Source organism: Rhyacophila brunnea, unplaced genomic scaffold, assembly GCF_057557595.1.
Source record: "Rhyacophila brunnea isolate RB1 unplaced genomic scaffold, BYU_Rbru_1.0 scaffold_7, whole genome shotgun sequence".
NCBI lineage: Eukaryota > Metazoa > Arthropoda > Insecta > Trichoptera > Rhyacophilidae > Rhyacophila > Rhyacophila brunnea.
Window position 1 is genome coordinate 18638381 of NW_028233339.1, and position 23620 is coordinate 18662000.

Below are 23620 nucleotides of genomic sequence, written 5' to 3' on the forward strand. Positions count from 1 at the left end.
TGTAACCAGACAATGTTTAAAATTGACTATAAACTAAAATTTAATCAATATGACAAGTGCTCTGCCATTGATATAGGTACCTATTCCCTTTTAAAAGATTAATGATACAAATAGCCATTCATAATACTTAAAATCATTACATAGTAGCAAAAACTCAATAAATAGTGTTTAACTGTATTTGTAAAAAACATTACTTAAAATAAATACTACAATTTGTTAAACATGATACAATGCAATTGCTACAGTGGAAATTGATTTATAATAATAGTTATAACAATTTTAATTTTCTGTAAATCAGTTTTCATTCATAAATTTTATTGTCTACATGGGTACCTGTCAAAAATCTTTATTCATTTTCGACAACATATAGCACTGAAAGTATTAAAGTGGTGACCTGCGGCACGTATGACATGATTTTTGAACTTGCACGCACGTCGTGTCAAAACAAAGATTTCATGATAACGTCAATTTTTCCGGACAGGGGCTCAATTATAGCGTAGACACTGGCGATATCTTTAAAACCATGAAATTATTGGTATGTATTCGTAACTAATATTTATAAAAAATCAGTACAAAATTTTAAAGCTTCCAATATTTAAGTAATAAACTATTGGTTCTGAAAACTTTGTGAAATGTGAGTAAAAATTGCCACACATTTGCATGGCATCACAAACTAATATGGGTATATTATAATGTAAAATATATTACTGTCTAAATGTATTTTGTTTTTCTTTTTGTTTGTTACAATCGTTTATATCACTCCAATAAGCAGTTTTCACCACTGCGGCATTAATCGTTGCATGGAAAAATCGATAAAAATATACACCAGAATAGGTATCTTGATTGTCGAATTTTAGTCGAAGGTCACTTTTAAAAATCGACTGGTAATTACTGTACCCACATTAGTAGACACTAAATAATTCATCAATAATAAAGCACCTATGTATTAAAAACTTCACAATTGTTTTCAGTAGGTATTATACAAAAAGTTGAAGTAGGGGTTTTTACTATTCGATGTAATGGAAAAATTTAAATCTGTGGAAAACGCTGTGAAGCAACATATATGGTATTTTTTTCTAATGGGTTGGTTGAAAGTTCGAACTATTGTATCTGGAAAAAAATAAATATTGTTGTATATGACATATGTAGAGTAAAGTCGGTAAATATGGCACAAGCGGCTAATGTGCACCACCCCCGTACGTCTACAATGGATAACGTCACCCAAGCAGAATATATTGTATATCCACGTTTGTGTAATGACGTTGTCACAGTGTTGCCATGTCTACTGAAATTTCAGTAGATCTACTGATATTTTTTGCCAATATACTGAATTTTTGATTTTTTTTCGAAATTCAAGAAATCTACTGATATTTGTGTTTCTCCATAATTGTAAGTTTACTGATGATTATTTTAATAATAAACTTGAAATGATTTACGCACGATCTTTTTTAATGTGTTACACTTCTAAATTGACGAAGAAAGCATTGTAACTCTACCCAAGAGCGCCATTTTACCCATTAATATCATCATTGTTTACAAAAAAATAATATTATTAGTTATTTTATCCTTATTAGTCTTAAATTATATCTAATATACTACATTTTCCAAAATCTACTGATACTTTATGAAATCTACTGAATTTTTTGTCAAAATCTACTGAAATTTTAAATTTTGACTTGGCAACACTGCGTTGTCATTCAGTTTCCGTCACACTACTAGGAAGCACGTGTGTCTGATGTCGAATAGATATTCGATTTTTTATGACTTAAATCATATTTTTAGGTAAGTTATCACTAATTTTTTTTCAACACATAATAAGTTTTATTCTTTAGCAAGTGACGCATACAATATTAGTTTATATCTGTACATGTATGTATGCACATTTTTAAGCACGAATATCACTATGTAATACTTTAAAATGATTATTTTTATACAAGTAGTAGGTGCGGCCAATATGAACCACTACAGTGAAGTTAAATATAGGCTTGTGGTAATATAAAGTTTAGTGTCTACTATTTATGTCTGATCTCAACAGCCCACCTCTACCCTTCGTCATTGTGTTCCATGATACATTCTCTATTTTTCTTTTAGATAATCGCACCAAATATTCCAGATAAACCCAGATAAACAGAAACAAGCAGTGCTGTACGAGAGTGATATTAAGATGTAAGTTCCTATATACAGTCACAAGAGGATGCTTTCTTTTATAGGGATTGTCATGGTGAATCATGAATGCAATGCATAGGTACCATGTCCATTGTGGGGCCATGTTGAATACTTCAGTTTCTAGAATAATATCCTCATTTGTGAGTTCAGCACAAGCTAAACAATCAGTCCATAATACCCATAATTCAGTGTCATAAAATTTAAAATTTACATGGCGTAGTAAAAAGTAAAATACAAAAAGTACTTATATGTAATAATTATTGTAAAATATTTAAATTATGTTGGCAGATAGCCGGTAGACCTAAATAAATATAATAAATAAGTAAATGATTATGTTTTATATGAAATATGGATTTTATTTATAAATTACCATAAGGTGGTCCATATTTCCTGACTTTACTCTATGCGTAGATTATACATTGATATGATGTGTTATGTAATATGATGAATGGTATTTATCAATTTATGTGAAACGCATTTTAAGACTTTCTTTGCGTTGCGTTGCGGATTCGAATCCCGCGTCTGGTAAATTCACATTTTGATTTTAAATGTGTGTTGAAAATGGATCTAATTAATTGAGAAAGAAACTAACATCCATTTCTCAATTTATAATAATTATCATAAAATATAATATGTAAAACAAATATTTTTGGAATATATTACACCATTTTCATCCTAGCGCCGGAGTGCAAAGTTTTGAAGCATAATATACTCTACGCACATACATATACGCGACATTTGTTCCATCGGATAAATAGTTTTTAGTCAAGATTTATTTAATAAAGACAAAGAAAAGGCTATTTTTACATTATCAAATACTTGCTTGCTTTATTAAATAGCAAATACTAAATGCTGAATTAAAGTTTATTTGGGTGACTAAATCAGAATTCAGAACTTGTACGTTGCTAATGACCTCAACGTAAAAACTGGTTCACGGAAAGATTCCAGCCACCTTCATATTACCCTTCATATATTGTCATATACTCATAAAAATATATTGCTGGTGAAAATTGAAAAACTGTAAATTATTGCTGTTTATGAAAGAATAAAAATCAAAAACGTATAATCATAGAAAATTATCTGTCTCGAAAGATTAAAGTGTCGTAGATCCATTTGTGACAAAGATTAAGATAATTAGTCAGTAATTATTACTCTTATCAACCAAAGTAGTGAGGTAATGATTATTCTATATCTGCATGTGTAAAGATAATATATGTATGACCATTGTTGTACATAGTTGGTAAGCCAAATTTGGTTATCTATCATTATTTAAAATATTAAGATGAAACAATCGAGTTTTTTATACGTACCTACATAATAGCGAAACATCAGAACTGATCGCTATTTTTTAATGCGTAAACGTAAAGAATAATATGTTTTTTGTGGGTGTTATTACGCTTCAGTATCTGAGTATTTATAGGCCAAACAGGCAAGGTAAAGCTACTTCTTTCGGTCCATCGAGTTTAGTATTATATAAATTATTTAAAAATTAAAGTTAGTAATACGTATCAATTTATGTTAATCATTCTTGTAAGATATACGTTTTCTTCGAGACAGTGAAAACAAAATGATGTGCGTAATTTAAGTTTTCGCACGGTTGCCGGAATCAGTCCGTGAAATTATGTCCAGCAGGGGACGACAAAATGAAACGAGATGATAAATATTGCGTAATACTGTCGGTCGTTTATATTTTGAAGCAGTTATAAAACTTTGCGAAAATTCCCTAACAAAATGGCGGCGAGAAAAGCGGTTCCGCACGCGCTATATTAAATTGTAAAGAAACGTGCTTTTGTGATACAAAAAGGCGCGTGCGTATCTCACGGTTTAAATAACAAGCCGTCCCATAAATAGGCTCTACCGACCACCCCATCATAGGTGAAGGGAAAAAATATCAAATTTTTAGGGCGAATTTTTAATGAGAATGTCGGAAAGTGAACTTCCGATCGGAAGGCGAATAAATAATTCATGTTCGTTTTTTGTTCACATAATTCTAATACTGCACACTGACGACTTTGATTGGTACGGAAAACATTTTATGTGTGTCACATGCTAGTATCACATGCATACTTTAGGGGAGGATATTATGCCATCAAACAATTTAATAAGTTGTTTTATTCATTGGGTCAGTGACTGGGTACCCGCGCGTGTCCCCTGGGGGTGTGAGACTTTGAATTTGAATAGCCTGTAGGAAAATGCGTAACAGCAAAAAGTTATTGAGAATTATACCAACATAGTGTGTATGTTATAGAGAAGAGAAGAGAAACGATCTATATTATACCCATTATTCATTGGATAAAATGAATATCAAATAAAATTGTCATATATCGCATTAAAAATATTTTACGTGTAATTTTTGTTTTTATAATATTTTACAAATATTGCTTGAAATTATTATGTAGTAGATTTTAAATACATATTTCTGCACATTTTATCTGTGACCTAAATATCAAAATGGCTCTTATTTTATTTAAAATACCACTATATCTGAGATCTCAAGACTAAGTATAGTCAGGCCGCGATACGAAACTGTAAACTTCACTGGCAGTGTCATTTTATTGCTCATACTTCGAATCTTCGAAAATCTTTTTGATAAAACATGCGACGCCCAGCGTGAATCGCACCCATGTGCTCTACTAACTAAGCTATGTGCGTCCTATCTAATTGCGACGAGTTGAAGTGCTTTCTAAATTGAGTTCATATTTTTGGCAGTCGGTTTTTGTATTTTAAATCAAAGTATTAATATTACCTGAATTACTAACCGGTGTCAGGATCTCTTCAGTTTTTAGTTATAACGTTTACACACTAATTACATAATTTAATAAACTCATTTGAATAAATATTAAAGACACTTCTTATTGTCTATACAAAAAGTACACTAAATTTAAATAGTTCTAAACATATGTATTATTTCTAAATATTCATCAGTGAATTTAAATGTGATTTGAGGGAGTTAGATTATTTGTATTAAAAATACATAATTTTAATCATCCTAGAACAAAAAGTTGGACCATGAGGGATTCAAGAGTTATCCAGAATGAAATAACTAACTCTTGACGCCAGCTATCAAATATAATAGTAATATGCTCTAATAGTTACTTAAACAATCTAAATTGTTTACTATAATTAACTATTTTTCATTATCCTGTATCTAAAGTTAGAAGATATTTCGAATTAGGTGACTTTTCTATAGAAATTACGTTATTATATACTCACTACTTTTACTTTTATATCCATTGTTTATTTTCAGTACCTACCCAAGATTTTCTTCTTATCCTAACTCCACATTTCCATCAGTCAACATGTCCTGTTTTATTTTTTATAGTATCCGGTATCTTTCGTGTCGCATGACATGCATGCCCAAGATATTCAAAGCAGATGTTTTATCATTATTTAAATAATATAAAAAAACAACGAAAGTAGGTAGTATTGCTCAGAATAAAGTTGATTAGAATATTTCCCCCAAGTCGAAAAATTCAACGACACAGCGAATTCTCTTTAAATGTCTCTATTTTATTTTTGCGTGCAGAAATTTCGCGGAAAGTTATCACGGTAGTTTTAACTTAAGGACTGTTAAGAAATGGAAAACTTTATCTTTGTTTGTTTCTTAATGTAGTTTTAATTATTATGAAGCAAACATTTAAACTTTTCCAGAATGTATAAGTACATTTTTTAACAAAAATTACTGATATTGTATTCAGTAACAAAGTTACTTGTTTCAACATATCTTATTCAATATGAAACATATTATGAACCTCTACAGCATTATTTCTACCAAGCCAAAATTTTATAGTTACCTAACTAATTTTGAAAAAAAAAATGAATTACTTCAAATAAAAAAATTCTACTTAATTATAGTAATACTATTTTTAATTTAACTTTCATTAGTAAATATGTATATTACGTTACAACTCGGGAGAAAATTAGTGCGATCCTTGTGCTATTATTATTCTTCAAATGATTTTCAAGATGTCCTTTTTGCCCCCCAAAACATTCAAATTGCCCCCCGGTGGGGCGTACGCCCCACGTTAGGAATCACTGCTCTACAGTGAGAACATCTCTTTACAAAAATATTGAACAACTAAAATAAGGGTCGCAATACGACCTTCTCTATCAGTGTTTACCAACATTTTATGTCTACGGACTATTGAAATTAACAGGAATATATCGCGGACCGCCAATAAATCAAGTAAAAGATATTATTTATATGGAATTTTATTTTTATTACTTTTTAAATCACATATTATTTACAATGTATAAAATTGTTAATTGCATTAATCGCGATAAATGGTTAATTTTGAGAAATTAATAAATATTTTTACTAGTGCGAAATCTTTGCTAGAATAGTTGATGACATTGCATCTGTATTGTTTCAGAGACACAAAGCTCTTGCATTGACATCCGTTGCTCTGTTTCGCTGTTTATTTTGTTGATATGGTCGAAATAAATATTTCAGGTTTACTTTCATCAGTATATAAAAAATATTGTTTTTTTATCAACATCTTTGCTCTTTGATTTTTACGTCGATTAATTTTTATCGATATAAAAAAAACTTTTGAGTTCATACACTCTTTCCAAATACATGATGAAATATTGATTGACAAATAAAAATAAAATATGTTTATTACACCCACGGTGGCCGCGCGGCTTAAGCGTTTGACTATAACGCCGTGGATCCCAGGTTCGAATCGTGGGTCTGGCAAGTACACATATTGTTTTTCAATTTGTGTCTGTCAGGGTATGGACCTAATAGGTTGAGCAAGTGGCTGACATCCATTTCTCGTACAAAACAAAATCTGTTCGTACAAACCTCTACTTTGTGGACGCCCATATGATCCTATTAGGATCGGATATGGTTGAAAGAAAAGAATACTTATAACAATATGGGGAAAACATTACAAAATTATACAACCCCTCTTATTAAGGGAATGACATGCTTAAAACTATTACGATCGGCATCTGACGTAACGTCTAATGATAAATTCATGAAATACATAATGAAAATTACCCCTCAATAATAAATACTAATACGTGTAGAGTGTATAATTTAAAGACGAAAACATGTAAGAATAATATATTAAATCCGAAACATATTATTCATGATGTAAACATGTGTAATTTTATTTAGGTAGTAAATAAAGTAAAATTATAGAGATGATGTTGAATAATATGATGACAAGTACCCAAACGGTGCCGAATAAATAATATATGTATAATCGTAATTCCTGACATATTTATAATCATTTGTTATTGGGTTGTATATTTGTGTCTATATTTTTGTCGTACTTTTCCCATAAATATTATGATAATAATGGGGTCAGGGTATATTTGTTTTATGGATAAATTCCTAACTGAATATATTTTTGTGAACTTAGTTGGTAGCATAGTTGGTAGAGCACATGTCTATGAAAAAATACTGCATCTGGCTAAAATCTCATGTTATTCTATATAGTTCTTTATATTCTATGTATATCTTCTTCCAAAGTTTTTGATAATTCTATAACAAAGAGTTAGTTAATTTATAGTTAATCACTTAAAAATGTACAATAATTGAGGAAAACTGTGTGTTTAAAATAAACCATAATGTGTAGTTATATCACGTAAGTGTTAATTCGAATAATACAAACTTATTATTGATTTATTTTGCCAAATATATGGAAAAGCGTCTATCTACTATTTTTAACTATATATTATTATAATATTTATATACTATTATTAAATTAGTTTATTTTTTGTGTTATAGTAGACAAATAATACAAAATATGCATAAGAGTTTATAAATAATATTAGTACACGAAACTGCTATGTAATATGCATAATATTAATATTAATAGTAATCATGTTAGGTCAAGTTGTTTCTTGATTGACAATATTATTATATTGTGTTTTGCGACGATAATTGTGGTAATAACATGTTATTTACTATTAGCGCATATGTCAAAAATAATAAATATCACATTTTATGGCGAAAAATACTTCTTTGTTCTTTGCTACTATGTAATTTCACCGAACCTTAATATTTCGTCAATCAAGCATAATATTGGATTATAGCATCTGTCCAGCGGCATTCTACATACAAGCTACGTTTCCGGGCCATCTCCATTTCAAAGTGTTAGACATTGACGAATTATTGTATGAATTGTTAGTGAATGAAAGACAAAATAACTGCAACATTTCTAGTCAACATTAAAGTTTAATCTGCGAGAATCATTCCATATGTTCTTCTTCTTTAGTATATGATAAACAGTTAAAAGACGGAAAAATGAACAATATTCAAACTACGTTAATACTTTGGACGCTACTGCGAAACTACTACGACTTCGAAAATAATAAAAGAATATTCAGTACAGTTCGGTTATGAGGAATACAGCGGAAAACACATTTTGAAAATACCCGATATACTGGATTATTTGTTAGTTTGGGTTAGTTTAGGTTAGGTAAGGTTAGGTTGGGTTAGGTTAGGTTAGGTTAGGTTAGGTTTGGTTAGGTTAAACTAACAAATAATCCACTATATCGGCTATTTTCAAAATGTGTTTGCCGCTGTATTCCGCATAACCGAACTGTTCCGAATATTCTATAGACACGTTACATCACGTTTACATTATGTTTATTCTTTGTAATTCCACTATTGGCCAAAATGAGTTAAGTATGCAATTTGTAGTAGGTATATAAATTGTCTATCCGCTATCGAACTGTCTATGACGTGTTAAACTGACGTGTTAAAAACATATTACTTATCCTTGTAACTCCTAAGCTGCAATTTCTCAACTGCAACTCTAGTATTTTACCTAATTATTAAATAAAAAGTAACTAATCATGGCCCAATAATTCCTAAATCTGTAAGTTTTGTTGCACATATTTTAACCAATTTAAATTAGGTAGTAGATATAATAAACATTTAGATGGTTTGATAATTATTGGAGGTAAAGCGATCATGATTATAATACAGCGACCCCCAGCTAAAATAAAATATAACCCAAAGAAAAACATGTAACTCCTCTATCTTTTATAATAATAATATGAATTTAGTAAAGATATTTTGATGAGTTCTTTTCATTTTTTTATGTAATATATTTTCCATAGACTGTGGATTTTATTTGAAAACAGTTTTTTCTTCGTCCAGAAGATTAAACATTTAATATGAAATTACAATTAAGGTAACGTTTGAATGTACTTCAAATTGAACTGCACCCACATTGCAATAAGGGTGGTTCTTAAAATATTTATTAGATGTCTATAAAATTTTATGGAAAAATACCCATTTTTTATTTATAGGTATATTGTGTACATGCAGGCATGGCCCCCGCAAGGAGGGGGGGGGGAGTGAAAGGGCTCTAGCCTGGGAGCCCGGGCTCAGGAAAGCGTAGCGGGTCGACCAAATAGGTGAGATAACACACATTACAAATTTGCTCCAACAGTAAAAAAGTTGCCTGCAGCGCAGTTTTACTTAAAATATATTAATATGTCATTGTGCAATCCAATTTTTGAGTATTCTGTATACTTTACAACTCCATAATTTAAGTGAATGTAGGTATTTAAAAAAACAAAAACCTTAGCCCAAAAGCGATAGGTAGGGGGCCCGCCAAATATTCTGGCCTGGGGACCCGCTTCAGGATGTGGGGGCAATGCATGTAGGTATATGCATGGTTTTAGCATACCTCCTTAGATACGTCACCAACTCTTGTTTGCTCCGTTACTAATTCCATATGTTTTATAATTAGGCTTACCATACGTCCCGGTTTCACACATTGGTCCGGCGTCCCGGCCGGTTTGGAATTTTGTCCCGGCTGTTGTTCCGCGTATGAATAATTGTCAATAATAAATTCTCATATAATTGTCATTGTTGTGAAAAAATATATATTTTTTCATATCCCAAATCGAGTAGGTATGTTGACAAGTGGGTCCAATTATTCAAACATTTTTAAGAGCAATACATCGGTGTACGATGTAGGTATCCAGTCTAGTATAAGTTATTCAATACAATTTGCTGTGTCTACCAGGAAAGTCTGCAGTTTCGGAGCGTGTTTTCTCGATCATGAAACACATTTGGTCGGATGGCCGAGGCCGCATTCAAGAGTCTACTGTACGGGCGCTAATGCACTGCAAATTGAACTTATTTAGTATAACATGCAACTTTTTTTATGAGAATATTAAAAAAAAACTATAAAAAGCCGAAAAAAGGTCATTCCACAATAAATAAATAAAATCGTTTTAATTTCTGCTGTAGCAGGTCTTCTGTATTTTTCTTTTGTACATACTTGTAATAATAAAACAAGTTTGTGTGGTTAAATTTGTTTCTTTGACCTATCTGCCGTTCATGTCCAGGTTTAGAGTTTCATAATTATGGTAAGCCTATTTATAATAGCATATTATCGAAATATTTCAAGTAAACCTTAAAAAGGGAAATCCTAATAATTGACTTTCTATGGGTTAGTTAACTTTCTTCTTTAGCTATGTAGGTAATAATAATATGCTCAATATGTATTAAGTGAGCGCTATGGGTGTACGTACATAGTTGATACCGACCAAAGTAACCGAACCCATGCAAATCGCGGCGAAGGCAAACTTTGGCGTATTGTAAGTAACTTCGAAATTCGTTTTACCCTCGCGCCAGCACATTATGCGGCGCATACGGGATGCGTTGGTTTGCCCTCGGGCTCACCTTATATGACAAAGTGGGACTCAAATTTACCCAATTTCGTATGTGGGTAAACATAATATTACTTTATGAATATTTAGATTAAATATTTATAGATTTAAGTGGGATAAGTGGTTTCATTCATTACCAAGTTTCGTTAACGACAGTAACTACCACATTTATGGTAGGCGAGTAATGCGTTATAAAATTTCAAAGTTTTAGAAGGCCTTATCAAGCTAGAAAACCAGTGTTTATATATTTCGTGAGTCTCGTGGTTGGAAGTGATGAGGCCGCTGTGTTTGGGGATGACCAGGAGGTGTAGATGAGAATGATAATGACAATAAAATGAATTTCCCGACTCGTTTTCTTCTGGGTATGCTATCAATGCAATCCCTGTCTACCCGAAGAGTGATTGTTCTTTTAAAGCATTTCTTTTTACTTCTTCGTGGGTTCATTTACAATCCGCATATACTGGCGAATATTAATTTTCATGTTCCCACCAATATCACTCGCAGCTCCACGGTCTTCAAGATACCTCGTCGCAGGACAGATGTTATGTTTCATGATGCTGTGTATCGTGCAATTAGCTTATTTGATGGCACCATAAAGGTTGATTTGTTTTTTATTAATTATATAATGTTTGTAGACGTTTTAAATAGGATAAATTTATAATTGTATATATTATCATATTTCTTTAATATTTACACATGCTGTCTTTTCCACTTTCTTGTCATATTAGTTGTTATTTGTAATTAAGATATTTTTATATATTTGTATGTATTATGTATTATGGCGCATTGGCCAAAAGCTGTAATGCCGTAATACTCTTTTTTATAAATAAATAAATAAAAATTTGGTAGAGGTTGCTCCCATGGATGCAAGAGCGAGTTTTATTTGCAGCGCAAACAGTTGGTACAAGAGTGTGTTACAAGAGCGTTATGTTACAATACTTATGATACCTATTGTCCCGAGGTCCGAACTCGTGGGACAGGAGCGATTTACACGAAGCTTACTTATTAGACGGAGATTATGCTTGATACTAGTAGGTATTTAGACTGAGCCACTAATCAATCAACTATGACCTACTAATTATATACACGAATATTCGGTAAATTGCGAGTCATTGTTGATGAACTTTGCAATTGAGAAATCTGCTGGCCTTTGCATTATTGCACTTCGATGTCACGCATGTAGAATATTCTGACTGTAGATGCGACCATTGTGCGATAGTTTAAATGATTTGCTAATTCTTACACTGTCGAAATAATGCTGAGAAGGCACGAAGTCATTGACCATTACATATATTTTCTTTTCCGCGAAATCGTCAAATTTACGAATATATGGTACATTAATACATCAATAATTTGTTTTTATCTAAATTGCTAAATTTACCACTTAGGAGGTAACAAGGTGTTTTAGCGCCCAGGCAGTAACAAAACTTGCGCCCCCCCACAAAGTAAAAAACTTTTACTTCTACTACCACACTTACTACCTACCTATAAACAATATATACTCCGTTACCATAAAGAGAATAACGATAGCATTTTCAAAATGTGGGGCCTCCTATTTTTTTTGTTAGTATAAATAGCATCAAACTCGTCATATATTAATTATCCAGCTAATCACTAAAAAATAATCGAAAATGTAGTATTTACTAGTACAAAAGCACTGATTTTTCAAGACATTAAACACCATGTAGATTTGAGAGTTTTTACGATAAATTTTTTATTGCTTATATTTCATATTTTTTGTCATCGATCACTCGTATTATACAATCTTACGTCATATTTAAAAGAACGTTTTAAATAATATGGTTGAATACCTACAAACTGAAATGTTGAGCCGGCAAACTGGTTTATATTTTTCAGCGACGTCGCAGATGTAAATACCAAAGAAAACTTAGGTTTTTTTTTAAAAATTAATTGAAGCAAAACAAAATCACTTCAGAAAATAAAAATAAATTACTAATGAAAAATGGTATGTAACCTAATATTTACATAAAAATATATAATTGCCTGTTTTTTTAATGAAATTGAAAACCGATGTAAATTATTTGAATTTATAAAAAAATCAACTTTAGTACCACTATTATATTATACGCAAGGATAAAATCGTCATAATTGTATGAAATCCTATTTGAAGAGATTTTCAACATTACACAGGATTCGTGATCAAATCTTATATACTATGCTAAATTAACTTTATAAACGATCATAAAAATAAAATTATTATGAATATTTCTTAAACATTATAGAAAAACGAGATGTCGAGAGAATAGTTTCCTTTACTAATTTATTGAATAAGCAGTAACAATACATTTTAATCTTTGTCAGTTCCATACGTATTATAGTTGAAACTGATTTCTATATGATAATAAAACATTTTTCGTGATTTTTAGTAATTTAAATTCAATTATCCTCATTAAAATTAGTAGATAGCAGTAGCGAAGGGTGTAGGTAAGCTGTTAAGATCCGCAATAAATAGTGCACATTAAACTTTGTTAGTCATACGTATTTGTTTTTATTGAATTAAGACTACAATTTACAGATGGTATTTGTTAGTTTTTAAAAATCAATAAAACCCTGCCTAAACAAAACCATAATATATTTGGTATATTTTGGGCGATACGACAAATTGTGCACACTTTTTCATTCATACTTTTTGTTTTCGTTGGAGTAAGAACACATATTACACGTAATTGTTGTTTAATTTTTTTTTAATTCATTAAGCCCTGCCTCACCAAACTATAATAGATAAAACATATCATTCTATCCATAAAATATTCAAAGTTATGTACGATTAAATTGCATAATTTTAGATATTTTGTAGATTTACGAGTGTTTTTTTAACTATTATCTATTATGTCTTGGTTTTCGCAGGGATTACATGAATTTTATAAACTAACTAAAACCATCTGTAAATTGTAGTCTTATTTCAATGAAAACAAATACGTATGACTGACGTCCACTATTTATCGCGGATCTTAACAGCCTACCTCTACCCTTCGCCACTGGTAGATAGTATATTATAAGTTATTTATTGAAAAGCGCTATATTTGATATTGTGATTAATTTATTTTCTAATATTTTTTGTAAAGTGGCAAAATATATATCGTGTAGTTTGATTAATAAACGTATCTATAAAAGTGTCACATTTCATTAGAATCTATAAATGAATGTCCATGAAATCTGTAAGGTAAATAAAATATATTGAAAGATCAATGGACGGCTACTCGTATTAAAAAAACACCCACATAAATCAAGCACATATCTTGTTTGTGATAGCGATTTAACCAAACGTAGGTATACGAGAAAAAAGGATTTTGTCAAGCAGTTCTCTGACGTAGATTGATGGTATTATACTGGTCAAGCAGAATAGTGGAGATCTCGGCGTAGGTATAAATTGGTGTGACCTGCGTAGGTTGACGGAATATTTATGAACAATCTAAAGTTAGGTTTATTTATGACCAAATCGGGTTGTCCAACACGTACCTACCCCACCGCTCGGAAAAGTTTTAAAAGTGGGCCTCCCCACTATGAGCCTCGGCGCGATACAAGCTACGAGCCTACTCCCAGAGGATGTGGTCGGGTTCCTACTAGCTAGCGCGGCGACGCATATTTTATTTATCTTTCTCATTTTGCCCGTTCAAAAAACAACCGAAAGCTTTACAACTTTATTTAAATGCTATACGGCCTTTGAATTGAGCGGCTCGCTGCAATCACCATTTGCGGAAAAAGAGACACAGTTTTCCGCAAAAAAAGTATTTTTCCAATTTTCGTGATTTATCATCTTATTAAACGTCTACCTAATCAAATGTATCATATATTTATAATATAAGATATAAATAATAATAAGGAAGCAGACAAAAGTACGTGATATGATAGAGGTCACTAAGCAGAAGAAGGACTATGGGCTGGAAATGTTGCTCGGCAAGTGGACAACCAACCAAGACAACGTTCGGTATACAGTGCTATCCAAGGGGCATTAAACGCCCACTGGGATGCCTTAAACCTGCTGGATAGACGAACTTATAAAGTTCAGTAGATGTACATTGCATTAAAGAACTAGGGACCGAGAAGAGTTGATAGAGCTCGGGGATGCTTACATCCAGCGGTGTATCGAGCCCGGCTGATGATGATGATGATACATATATATATTAATTGAGGCGGCTTCTACTTTGCGTAATTCCATTTTATAATAGTACCTGTATATAATATACAATATCGTCCATTCATTATTTTATTATATCAATATAATTATGCGTTGGATTTCAATAAACGTTAAAAAGTTTTGAGATATATTAATTTTAGGTTATAATTTATAATATAATTTTATAAAAGAACAGTATGCATCTGCTTTGAAATTAGTGTGGAATACTAACTTATTTGAAAGATTATTACTAGGTACCTACTTAAATAGTGTCTTAATATAAAAATATATGAATTGTCGTTAATACTAACCTCTGGCGTAACAAAATAACTAGGGCTCTTCTCGATGGTAATTTGTCCGCGAAACGAATGCGGCATTTTCCTCCTATACCAATCCAGCCCCTTTGCATAGTTCTCATCTCTGTCGAAGAAGTGAACCTCTCCAGCTGCTTTCTGCACCATCGGATGGAGGTACAGCATCTCCAGAAGGGCTCGCGTTCCGCATTTTCTTACGCCAACTATTATAGCTTGTGGTAGGCGTCTCGCGGTTCGCGGAAATCGTGATGCGCGAGCCCTCTGCCCTATTAATGGATGCGCGATTAGTAAGGCTGGCCGCGATGGACTGCGTTGGTTCACGGAGTTTGGATGAATCACGTTTCTGGCTTCCGGAGGTGCGCTTGAACCGGAACTCGCAGCCTGGAAGAAAATTAAGCAATTAATCACTTTTGCATTCACAGTGCATCAATATGAACGGTAGTTGAATGATTTCAGTTAAATATTTTTATAATATCGTAACTTTTAATAATAATCATATTATATAGGTTGAGAAATTATGCTGTGATAGAGTTTAATTATTGTTTCCCCCCTTATTTATCAAGTTACTCAAAAATTATTTCGTTATTGATCAAAGTGTAAACGTATGAATAAACTTTGTATTCTTATATAAACATAATCAACATATATAAATGCATTTACATCAAAATTATATTACAGATCAGATGTGGCAAACCTTTTTACGATAATTGATCTGGCGTTTACGTGGTACAACTCCATTACCATGGTTTTGAAACAAAGTTATTTTTGTTAATTCAATTTTAATTGAGTCTTTTGTGTTGACAGCCGTTTCGGACTACAAACCCATATTCAGATCGGTCGACTATACTGCCCCTATAAGCAGAAAGGCAGCTTTTGGACAAAGTCACATTTTGAGATAATGAGACATTAACGTTTTTCAATTTTTCTTAATAAATTTTTAAATAATTTGTGTGAACCATTTGATATAATATGGTATAAGCAAAAACCAGTATATTTTTAATCGATGCTGTGTTTTTGCTTATGAAACTCGTTATAATGTATTTTCGTTTAGAATAACTACCGTTTTTGTGAAAAAAAAACGAAAACCAATATGTAGATTATTATATTGAAATATATTTTATACCGCTTTTGACTTTATGTCAAATGGTTCAGAATTTCATGTAGATAATTATCACACTACACTAACTCAATTTGTTATTTTTGTCGAAAAGCTGTCTTTTTCCTTATGAGGGCAGTATAACTGACTAGATATAGTTGACCGCTTCAAAGATGTATTTATATTCCGAAATGGCTGTCAACGCAAATGACTCAATTAAAGTAGAATTAGCAAAAAATCTTTGTTTTAAAACCATACCAGCCTTTTATACTTAAATAATAAAAAGTAAAAAGAATATTTGTAGTAACGGATGGCGTGCCAATAGGTTTTAGCTATTTGTTTCTTCAATTCAATTCTATCGCATTTCCTTCAATTTTTATCCACAACCCTAGTCGAGAATTTTTTAAGCTACTTTTACCAGGCATTTTGGCAGTGGTCGAGGTTATACATTGCTCTACATTTCTTCTTCATGCCAAACGTAGTTCACGTGCCATAGGTTCGCCACCGCTGAAAAGACCTTACGCGTCTTTTTTTACTCAATTCCTCAAATATTGACAACACAATTGATACACATAATGATAATATTATACTCAGGGAACTGAAATACATAACGGGTAAGGCGATAGCAGGTAACCGACTCGAGTAAAGAAGAATCCGGGTTAAACTTACACACGTGTCAAGAATACGTTTTACGTCGAATAATGAAGACTGCTCTCGGTTTATGCATTTACGCTCATTTAATGTTGGTGTATTACACACACTATTGCACGTGCATAATACGTGCTTCATTTTCGTAGGACAATCACACATTCAAAACTCTGCATCAATATGCGGCGTATTGAATATAGCCTATCGGTATTCTATTTATTATCTGTTTTGTGATTATACTGTTACCAAGTACCTAAATAAAATAATTGTACTTTTGGCTATTTTTAACAAAATAATCATGTTTTAATCTCTCAATGGCAGTACAATTATAATCTCATTATTATCGGAAGGTTTTAAAACGCAATGCGGATCTTGGCTGTCTTCATAAAACATTTTCATTTATTCTAATATTCAAGCTCATTTTTCTACCCGACCCGAGACGTTGCTGTATTTTTTTCTATACAACATACCCATCTTAGTTTAGAAATACTGTACATTTTTTTCTCTCTAACTTTATTAACCAGATCATTTTTGGGCGGTCGGCCTATATTTTTGTCACACTTAGAAAAGGTATACAAATATTTTTGTATATCTGTGGGCTGTCTATTGGAAAAAGTTAAACGAGTTATGGAAAAATAAGAGGAAAATTTACGTACAACTTATTTATAAATTCCTTAAAAAATAATATGAAAAACGGTGTTGAGACCAATCCCCTTAATCATCGCATCGACATGAAATAGTTCTAGTTGACATATAATTATATTTTCATAGTTTGTGTTTTCAAAATCACGGCGATTTGATAGTATAATATATTTTTTTTTAAATATAGCTCACTGTTAAAAGAGGGTCACAAAATTGCAGTACTTTAAAATAATAATGGTTGAAAATTATGGGTAAATTTACATTAATTTGATAATAAAAGCCAGTATAATTTTCAATTCCATTAGTGGCCGTTTCCTCCAACACTTGCACTCAAGAAAATTATTAAATTGCACTATGTTCTTTAGAGTACGTTCACATGCCCGTGGCATTATTAAGTAAGTAAATATGGTGAAATCATAAAACCTCGCAGAGAGGCGGCCTTAAAATATGGCCTTTTTATAAACGGCTGACACCTTTCAGAGCGTGCAGGGAATGGTGATGATAGAGGATTCGCCTGCAACAAAGCAGGGATGTGATTTCGGAAGCAAATATTGATAATTACAATTATTGTATACTCATTCAAACAGAGGCGATATTATTTGATGCATATGACGCGATTGATGCGTCCGAAAATTTAAAAAGTGGCATCAAAACAGCTCAAACCAGTGATACAACGATTATTGAATAGCACCACAATCTGAAAAAAGAAGCGTAGGTATTTCTCAAAAATTGAGAACTCACTTTTTCACTCAAACAGATACCTACCTATGCAAACACTAACATTATTATGTAGTATCATTATCACATTCAGTATTAATAAAGTATTTATAGTAAAAGGATTCTAGTATAGAGAGATACATTGATATTTGTACTAGTTTTTTAAGGTTTTTTTTAATGTTTTTTATCGTGAGAGGTTTCAAAATCATTTAGTGCGTCTTGTCTCCTTGTTTCTAAACCCGCCACTGAATTGAAACGTATTCATAGGGAATGAGGCGACTGGAGCGACGAGGTATTTTAATCAGTTTCCATCTACTACTTAGTAGTTTTAATTCATTTTACTCTTATCATAATGTATTCTTTATTGCGGATTGAGAATTAACATGCCTAAGGCTTTATATAAAATAAAAAACTCTTTTTTCGTTGGAACTTACACATATGCACGATTAAATCATTATTTACGTCTGCATATTTACATTTTCACCAACTATTAAATCATAATATAATCATTTAAATATAAATAATAATATTAAATATTTTTTTTAAAGTACCTATAAGTACCTAACATCTATTTATTTTCGAATTCCGTGGCGTCCAGTTGTCCCGGTGCCAAATCGTCCTAGACCCTATTCATACTTGGATCTCTATTTATACTAAGGTTACTATCAGTTGTATCAATAGAACGTGTAAAGTGTATTAGTTCTGAGTTAAATAAAAGTATCACTAAAAAAAAACAACATTTAACTGACCACAATGTAAGTAGTAAATATTTACCAAAGTATTTTCGCAAAAAAACATGAACACTTTGAAATAAGTAGATACCTACTTATATATTTTTTCATACACAATTAAACTCTCAAATATCTAAAAACATCCTTGGTGATTGTAAACTTTACCCGAAAATTTAAATGAGCAAACAATCATATGATTTTTCATCAGTGTGCGTCATTTTATGTGTTTTGAGATGAACAAGATGGCAGAATTTAAATTAGCATGCAGTTATCTATCTTATTGTGTTTTATGAGTGCTATTCGCGAGTATACCCTACAATAATAGCCGTTGGCATGTCAATTAATAATACAAATATTCTATGAGATGCTTGGCATTGCCACCGCTGTCCTTTACCGTAATCATTGATGTTCCTTATTTTACCACGTTTTTCTTAGCTCGTATTCTTGTTTGTCCGGTAGTTATTTATCCAGTAAAAATTTTGAAATCGATTTTTAACTAACTTCCCGACTATCTAGACATTTTAAACTTTTAGAATATATCAGAACACGATGCCAATGCATTATTTTAATACTTTTAGCCTTCTTTAAGTAGAATTGAATTCATTTTCAGTTGATTCTGTTTTGTATGAAAAGTTATTTCGGAAGAAATCCGTAATCTAATCTACTATTATTGGTTGCTAAGGGGGTGGTCCTAGCAACTAAACTATTAATATATAAGTGCGTTACTATGGAAATCAAAATGACATTTCAGTATTCTATATTATTGTTCGTTTGTTGCAAAATAGCAAAAAAATGATTTATTGACGATTGCCTTATTTGTCCTAAATTATTATTACATAGAATTGTCAAGTTTATATGATTCAACAGAAAATTTAAAAACGTGGTAGGTATTTAAAAAGTTCTTTTTATCTTGTAATTGTTTTAATTCAGCTTTAATTTGCGATAGATAAGTATTCTAAATTTGGCTTTATTACCTTGAAACATTGAAATCTTATAATATGGTATGTATATTTAATAGTTCACTAAAAGGTCGACTATATTCAAGATGTGGCACTAAATTCTGAATTACTATGGTAATGCTAGTTATTGACTATCTTAGAATGTAATGCAGTAATCCAGTATTTCCAGTGCGTAAGGCACTAGATTCTCAACTCTCCAGGTTCGAGTCTCGGTGAGGTCACAATACATTTATGTAGTTTTCTCAAAGCCAAAGTGCTTATGTAGTCGGTTCACCTCTACTACTATACTACTGTCATTGGGCCTAAGGGCTGTTGTAGTGTTAAGAATATATAATATATAAAAATACATATATTATGTTGCCGAATACAATTAATGTTCTGTAGTTGTTTGAGATTTTAATTTGGTATGATACTCAATTACTAACTTAAATTTTATATGGATATATATTAGATTAATAAACACATAACTGTTTTTATGACTGTTTTATTGTATAGTGATTGAATATATTTAGATAATTATTAATTTAGTTATATATGTGAATTTAGTATAAAATAGTTCTCGTTCTCATTCTCGTATGCGCCGATCGATTATTCAATTGAGAGATTATTTGTGAACTGCTCGATTAAAAGGTTTGATATCGACTAATTATTGTTATTAATGACGATGACGATAAGTTCGAGTGATGAGTACTTAGTTTCCGTCTGAGATTGTTTGTTCTATTTTATGTTGATAGATGTCACCATAATTATACGTCAAAAATAAAATAAAGTAAAATTTTGGGTAAAATATTGATACCCTGATACTATTGAAAGATTTAAGATACCAAGTTCAAAGAACGGGTGAAGGTTGGAGGTACCTGGAAAACTATCGACATCTTAATAGTATCTAAGGCAACCCTACCTGTAAGCTGTAGACGGCGCTGTCGTAGAGGACGTGAAATGTGAGGAAGAGCGATATGAGCGTGACGGAGAGGAGGGCGGCCGCCATCTTGGGACGGGACACCCCCACCACAAGCACGCAGTCCGACAGGTCGCCCTCCGGCGGCCGGATGGCGGAACGGGGTAACCATCTGTAACAACGGAAAACACACATGAACATCTGTCTTAGAAAAAAAAAACAATACGATTCAGGGTTTAAGTTTTGCCATAGTTATTTTTTATTATAAAACTTATTACATTCAGAATTATATAAAGATTTAAAAAAAATATATACTTATAGTGAAACAATAATAATGATAAAAGGATTCCGGTGAAGAAAACGGTGTAAAATTAAACGATATAAGTACATATTATTATGTAATATAAAACAAAAAAATTATAATCAAGTATAAAACTATTGAAATACTAGGTTGTCCCAAGTATATAAAATATCTTCTCCAGTAACTTGGATTCCTCAAGATTAGCTTAACAGTGACTGCATTACCTCTTTGAATGTAAATGCTTAAACGCTGTCTCAGGTACTTAGTTGAACGGCACACACATGTATTATCAGTCAAACGCCAACCTATCTCAGCCACGGTCTTCAAAACAGAAGGTAGGTACAAATGTCTCAAAATCCAGGGGATGGAAAATCGTATTTTTTGATTTTGTTAGACTCAGCCAAAAGAGTTGCTTAATTTTGACGATTGACCTAATTTATTAAGGCGAGATAGGTCGCGAGAGTATCCACCACAGTGGCATCCCAAACCCTACATTGTCCTTCCCTACATTGAATCGTCAATCAAATATAAGTCATTTGATTGCGCGCCCTCTGGCGATGAGTGAGATATCCATCTATAAAAGGGTAATCTTGCCCAAATATCCACACTTTCTATATATATATAATTTTAGATGGCATTTTAGGGATCAAATTATCGATCTCTTCTGTGTTCAGAAAATACATACTACAACATTATAAACAGGCCGGGACTTCGGGACCCATCGTCAAACTGGGATAGTCCCGGTCAATTTGGGATGTATGGTAAGCCTAGTAAAGTTATATACATGACAATAACTAAAGATAATATTGTATGCACTTTTTCTACACGTTTTTGGTGTTATTTAATTGGTAGCCATAATATAATATTGTCTATAATATGTTGACTTTTTTACATTTACTTACAATCAGTGGCGGCCGGTGGTTTCCAAAATTGCTCTCATTGGGGGTGCACTCAAAATTTTCTTACCTTATTTAATAAGCATATCAATTCAGCGTTGTTTCTGTTTAGCGAACACCTCAATTACTTCTTATTAAAGTCTTGGACTGTTTGTAAAAGTTTTTTCTCAATTATTAACACACGTAGACACGTTAAGTCAGTCCTGATTCATGGTAAGTATTTCTGAAAGACGATTTAATTCTTTTAATGGTTGAAAAACACTTTTCAATTTCCACAGATGTCATAAGACCATCCTTTTTTTATTCTGACTCTTATTATTATTATTGATAAAGTCTACGTTTACCGACATCATTTTAAAACACATACACTTCACTGATTGAACTATAATTATAAGTATTAAGTATTATAAATCTTTTATTCAAAATTTATCATTTTAAAACACATACACTTCCCTGATTAAACAATAAGTATATATAATATTGTTATGAATTTATTTTTATGAACAAAACTATCGAAATAACGTGACAAAACACCTAAAAAAGCCGACCATAACAACGACCGCAGAAACATACTGAATTGTATGTAAGAAATAATATTTGAAGAAAATATTAAAAAAACAAAACTATCGATTGTTTTGAATAGGTAGGTACGTATTTTTCGACTCTCGACAAATCGTCAGTTTCTTCGTCTACAAAAAGAAATAAAACTCCAGCAAAATGCCTGCATTGTTAAAAATATGACATCATGTTATACATGTTCACTCACTATGAGAAAGAACATGGTAACTGAGATTTTAATTTTTCATAAATTATATTCAAATATTTGCAAATATAGAAGGAATAAAGGATCGATCCAAAATATTTATGTTGATAATCAATTTTTATTCAATATCAGCCTATTTTCAATAAATTTATATGAGATTTAAATAAAAAAAATCTATTTTTTTATCAATCCTGCTAAATCTCAGTTACTACATTTTTCCGCGTAACTTTTGAGCTGCGTCCCTAATGGTCATAAAATTTTATGTATTCATGAGTTATTTATCGTTTTCACGTGTCGGCTTGAACTGTTATTACCCAATGTAATATGAACGGCAAACTAAGATCCATATTTGTGCGTTCCGACAAGCGCACGAATTCGGTGACTGTTTACTGAGTATATGCTTTTGGTATAAATTTACATGGATTAAATTGCGATAAACGAGTGATGACTTATGAATATCATTGTTGCACATTGAGTGATGTTTAGGAAAAAGCAGTGCAGCGCACATGCATGGTGTTAGAGGAGCCGCCGCTGCTTACAATATACATGTAATATAGATAATATTTTTTGTAATTTTGTATGATTTTTCATCTAAATATTCTTGATGTGAAAATACACAGAATTTTAAATACCTCAGATAGCGTAGTTATTACTTATATTTAGCACGAGTCATTGACGGGCCAACGGTTTAACTTACCCGGACAG

The 23620-nt window shown here is 31.7% G+C and overlaps 1 protein-coding gene across 1 annotated transcript in view; it reads right to left on the reverse strand.

The window, feature by feature from the left end:
* Positions 1 to 23620, reverse strand: part of Hs3st-A (Heparan sulfate 3-O sulfotransferase-A) — a 385115-nt gene that overhangs the window by 5205 nt on the left and 356290 nt on the right. Inside the window, exons 4-5 of the mRNA XM_085958297.1 lie at positions 20959 to 21127; positions 15262 to 15645 (exon numbers count right to left, since the gene is read on the reverse strand). Of these exons, the coding sequence (XP_085814423.1) occupies positions 15262 to 15645; positions 20959 to 21127 (553 nt within the window). The remainder of the gene's footprint in view (positions 1 to 15261; positions 15646 to 20958; positions 21128 to 23620) is intronic.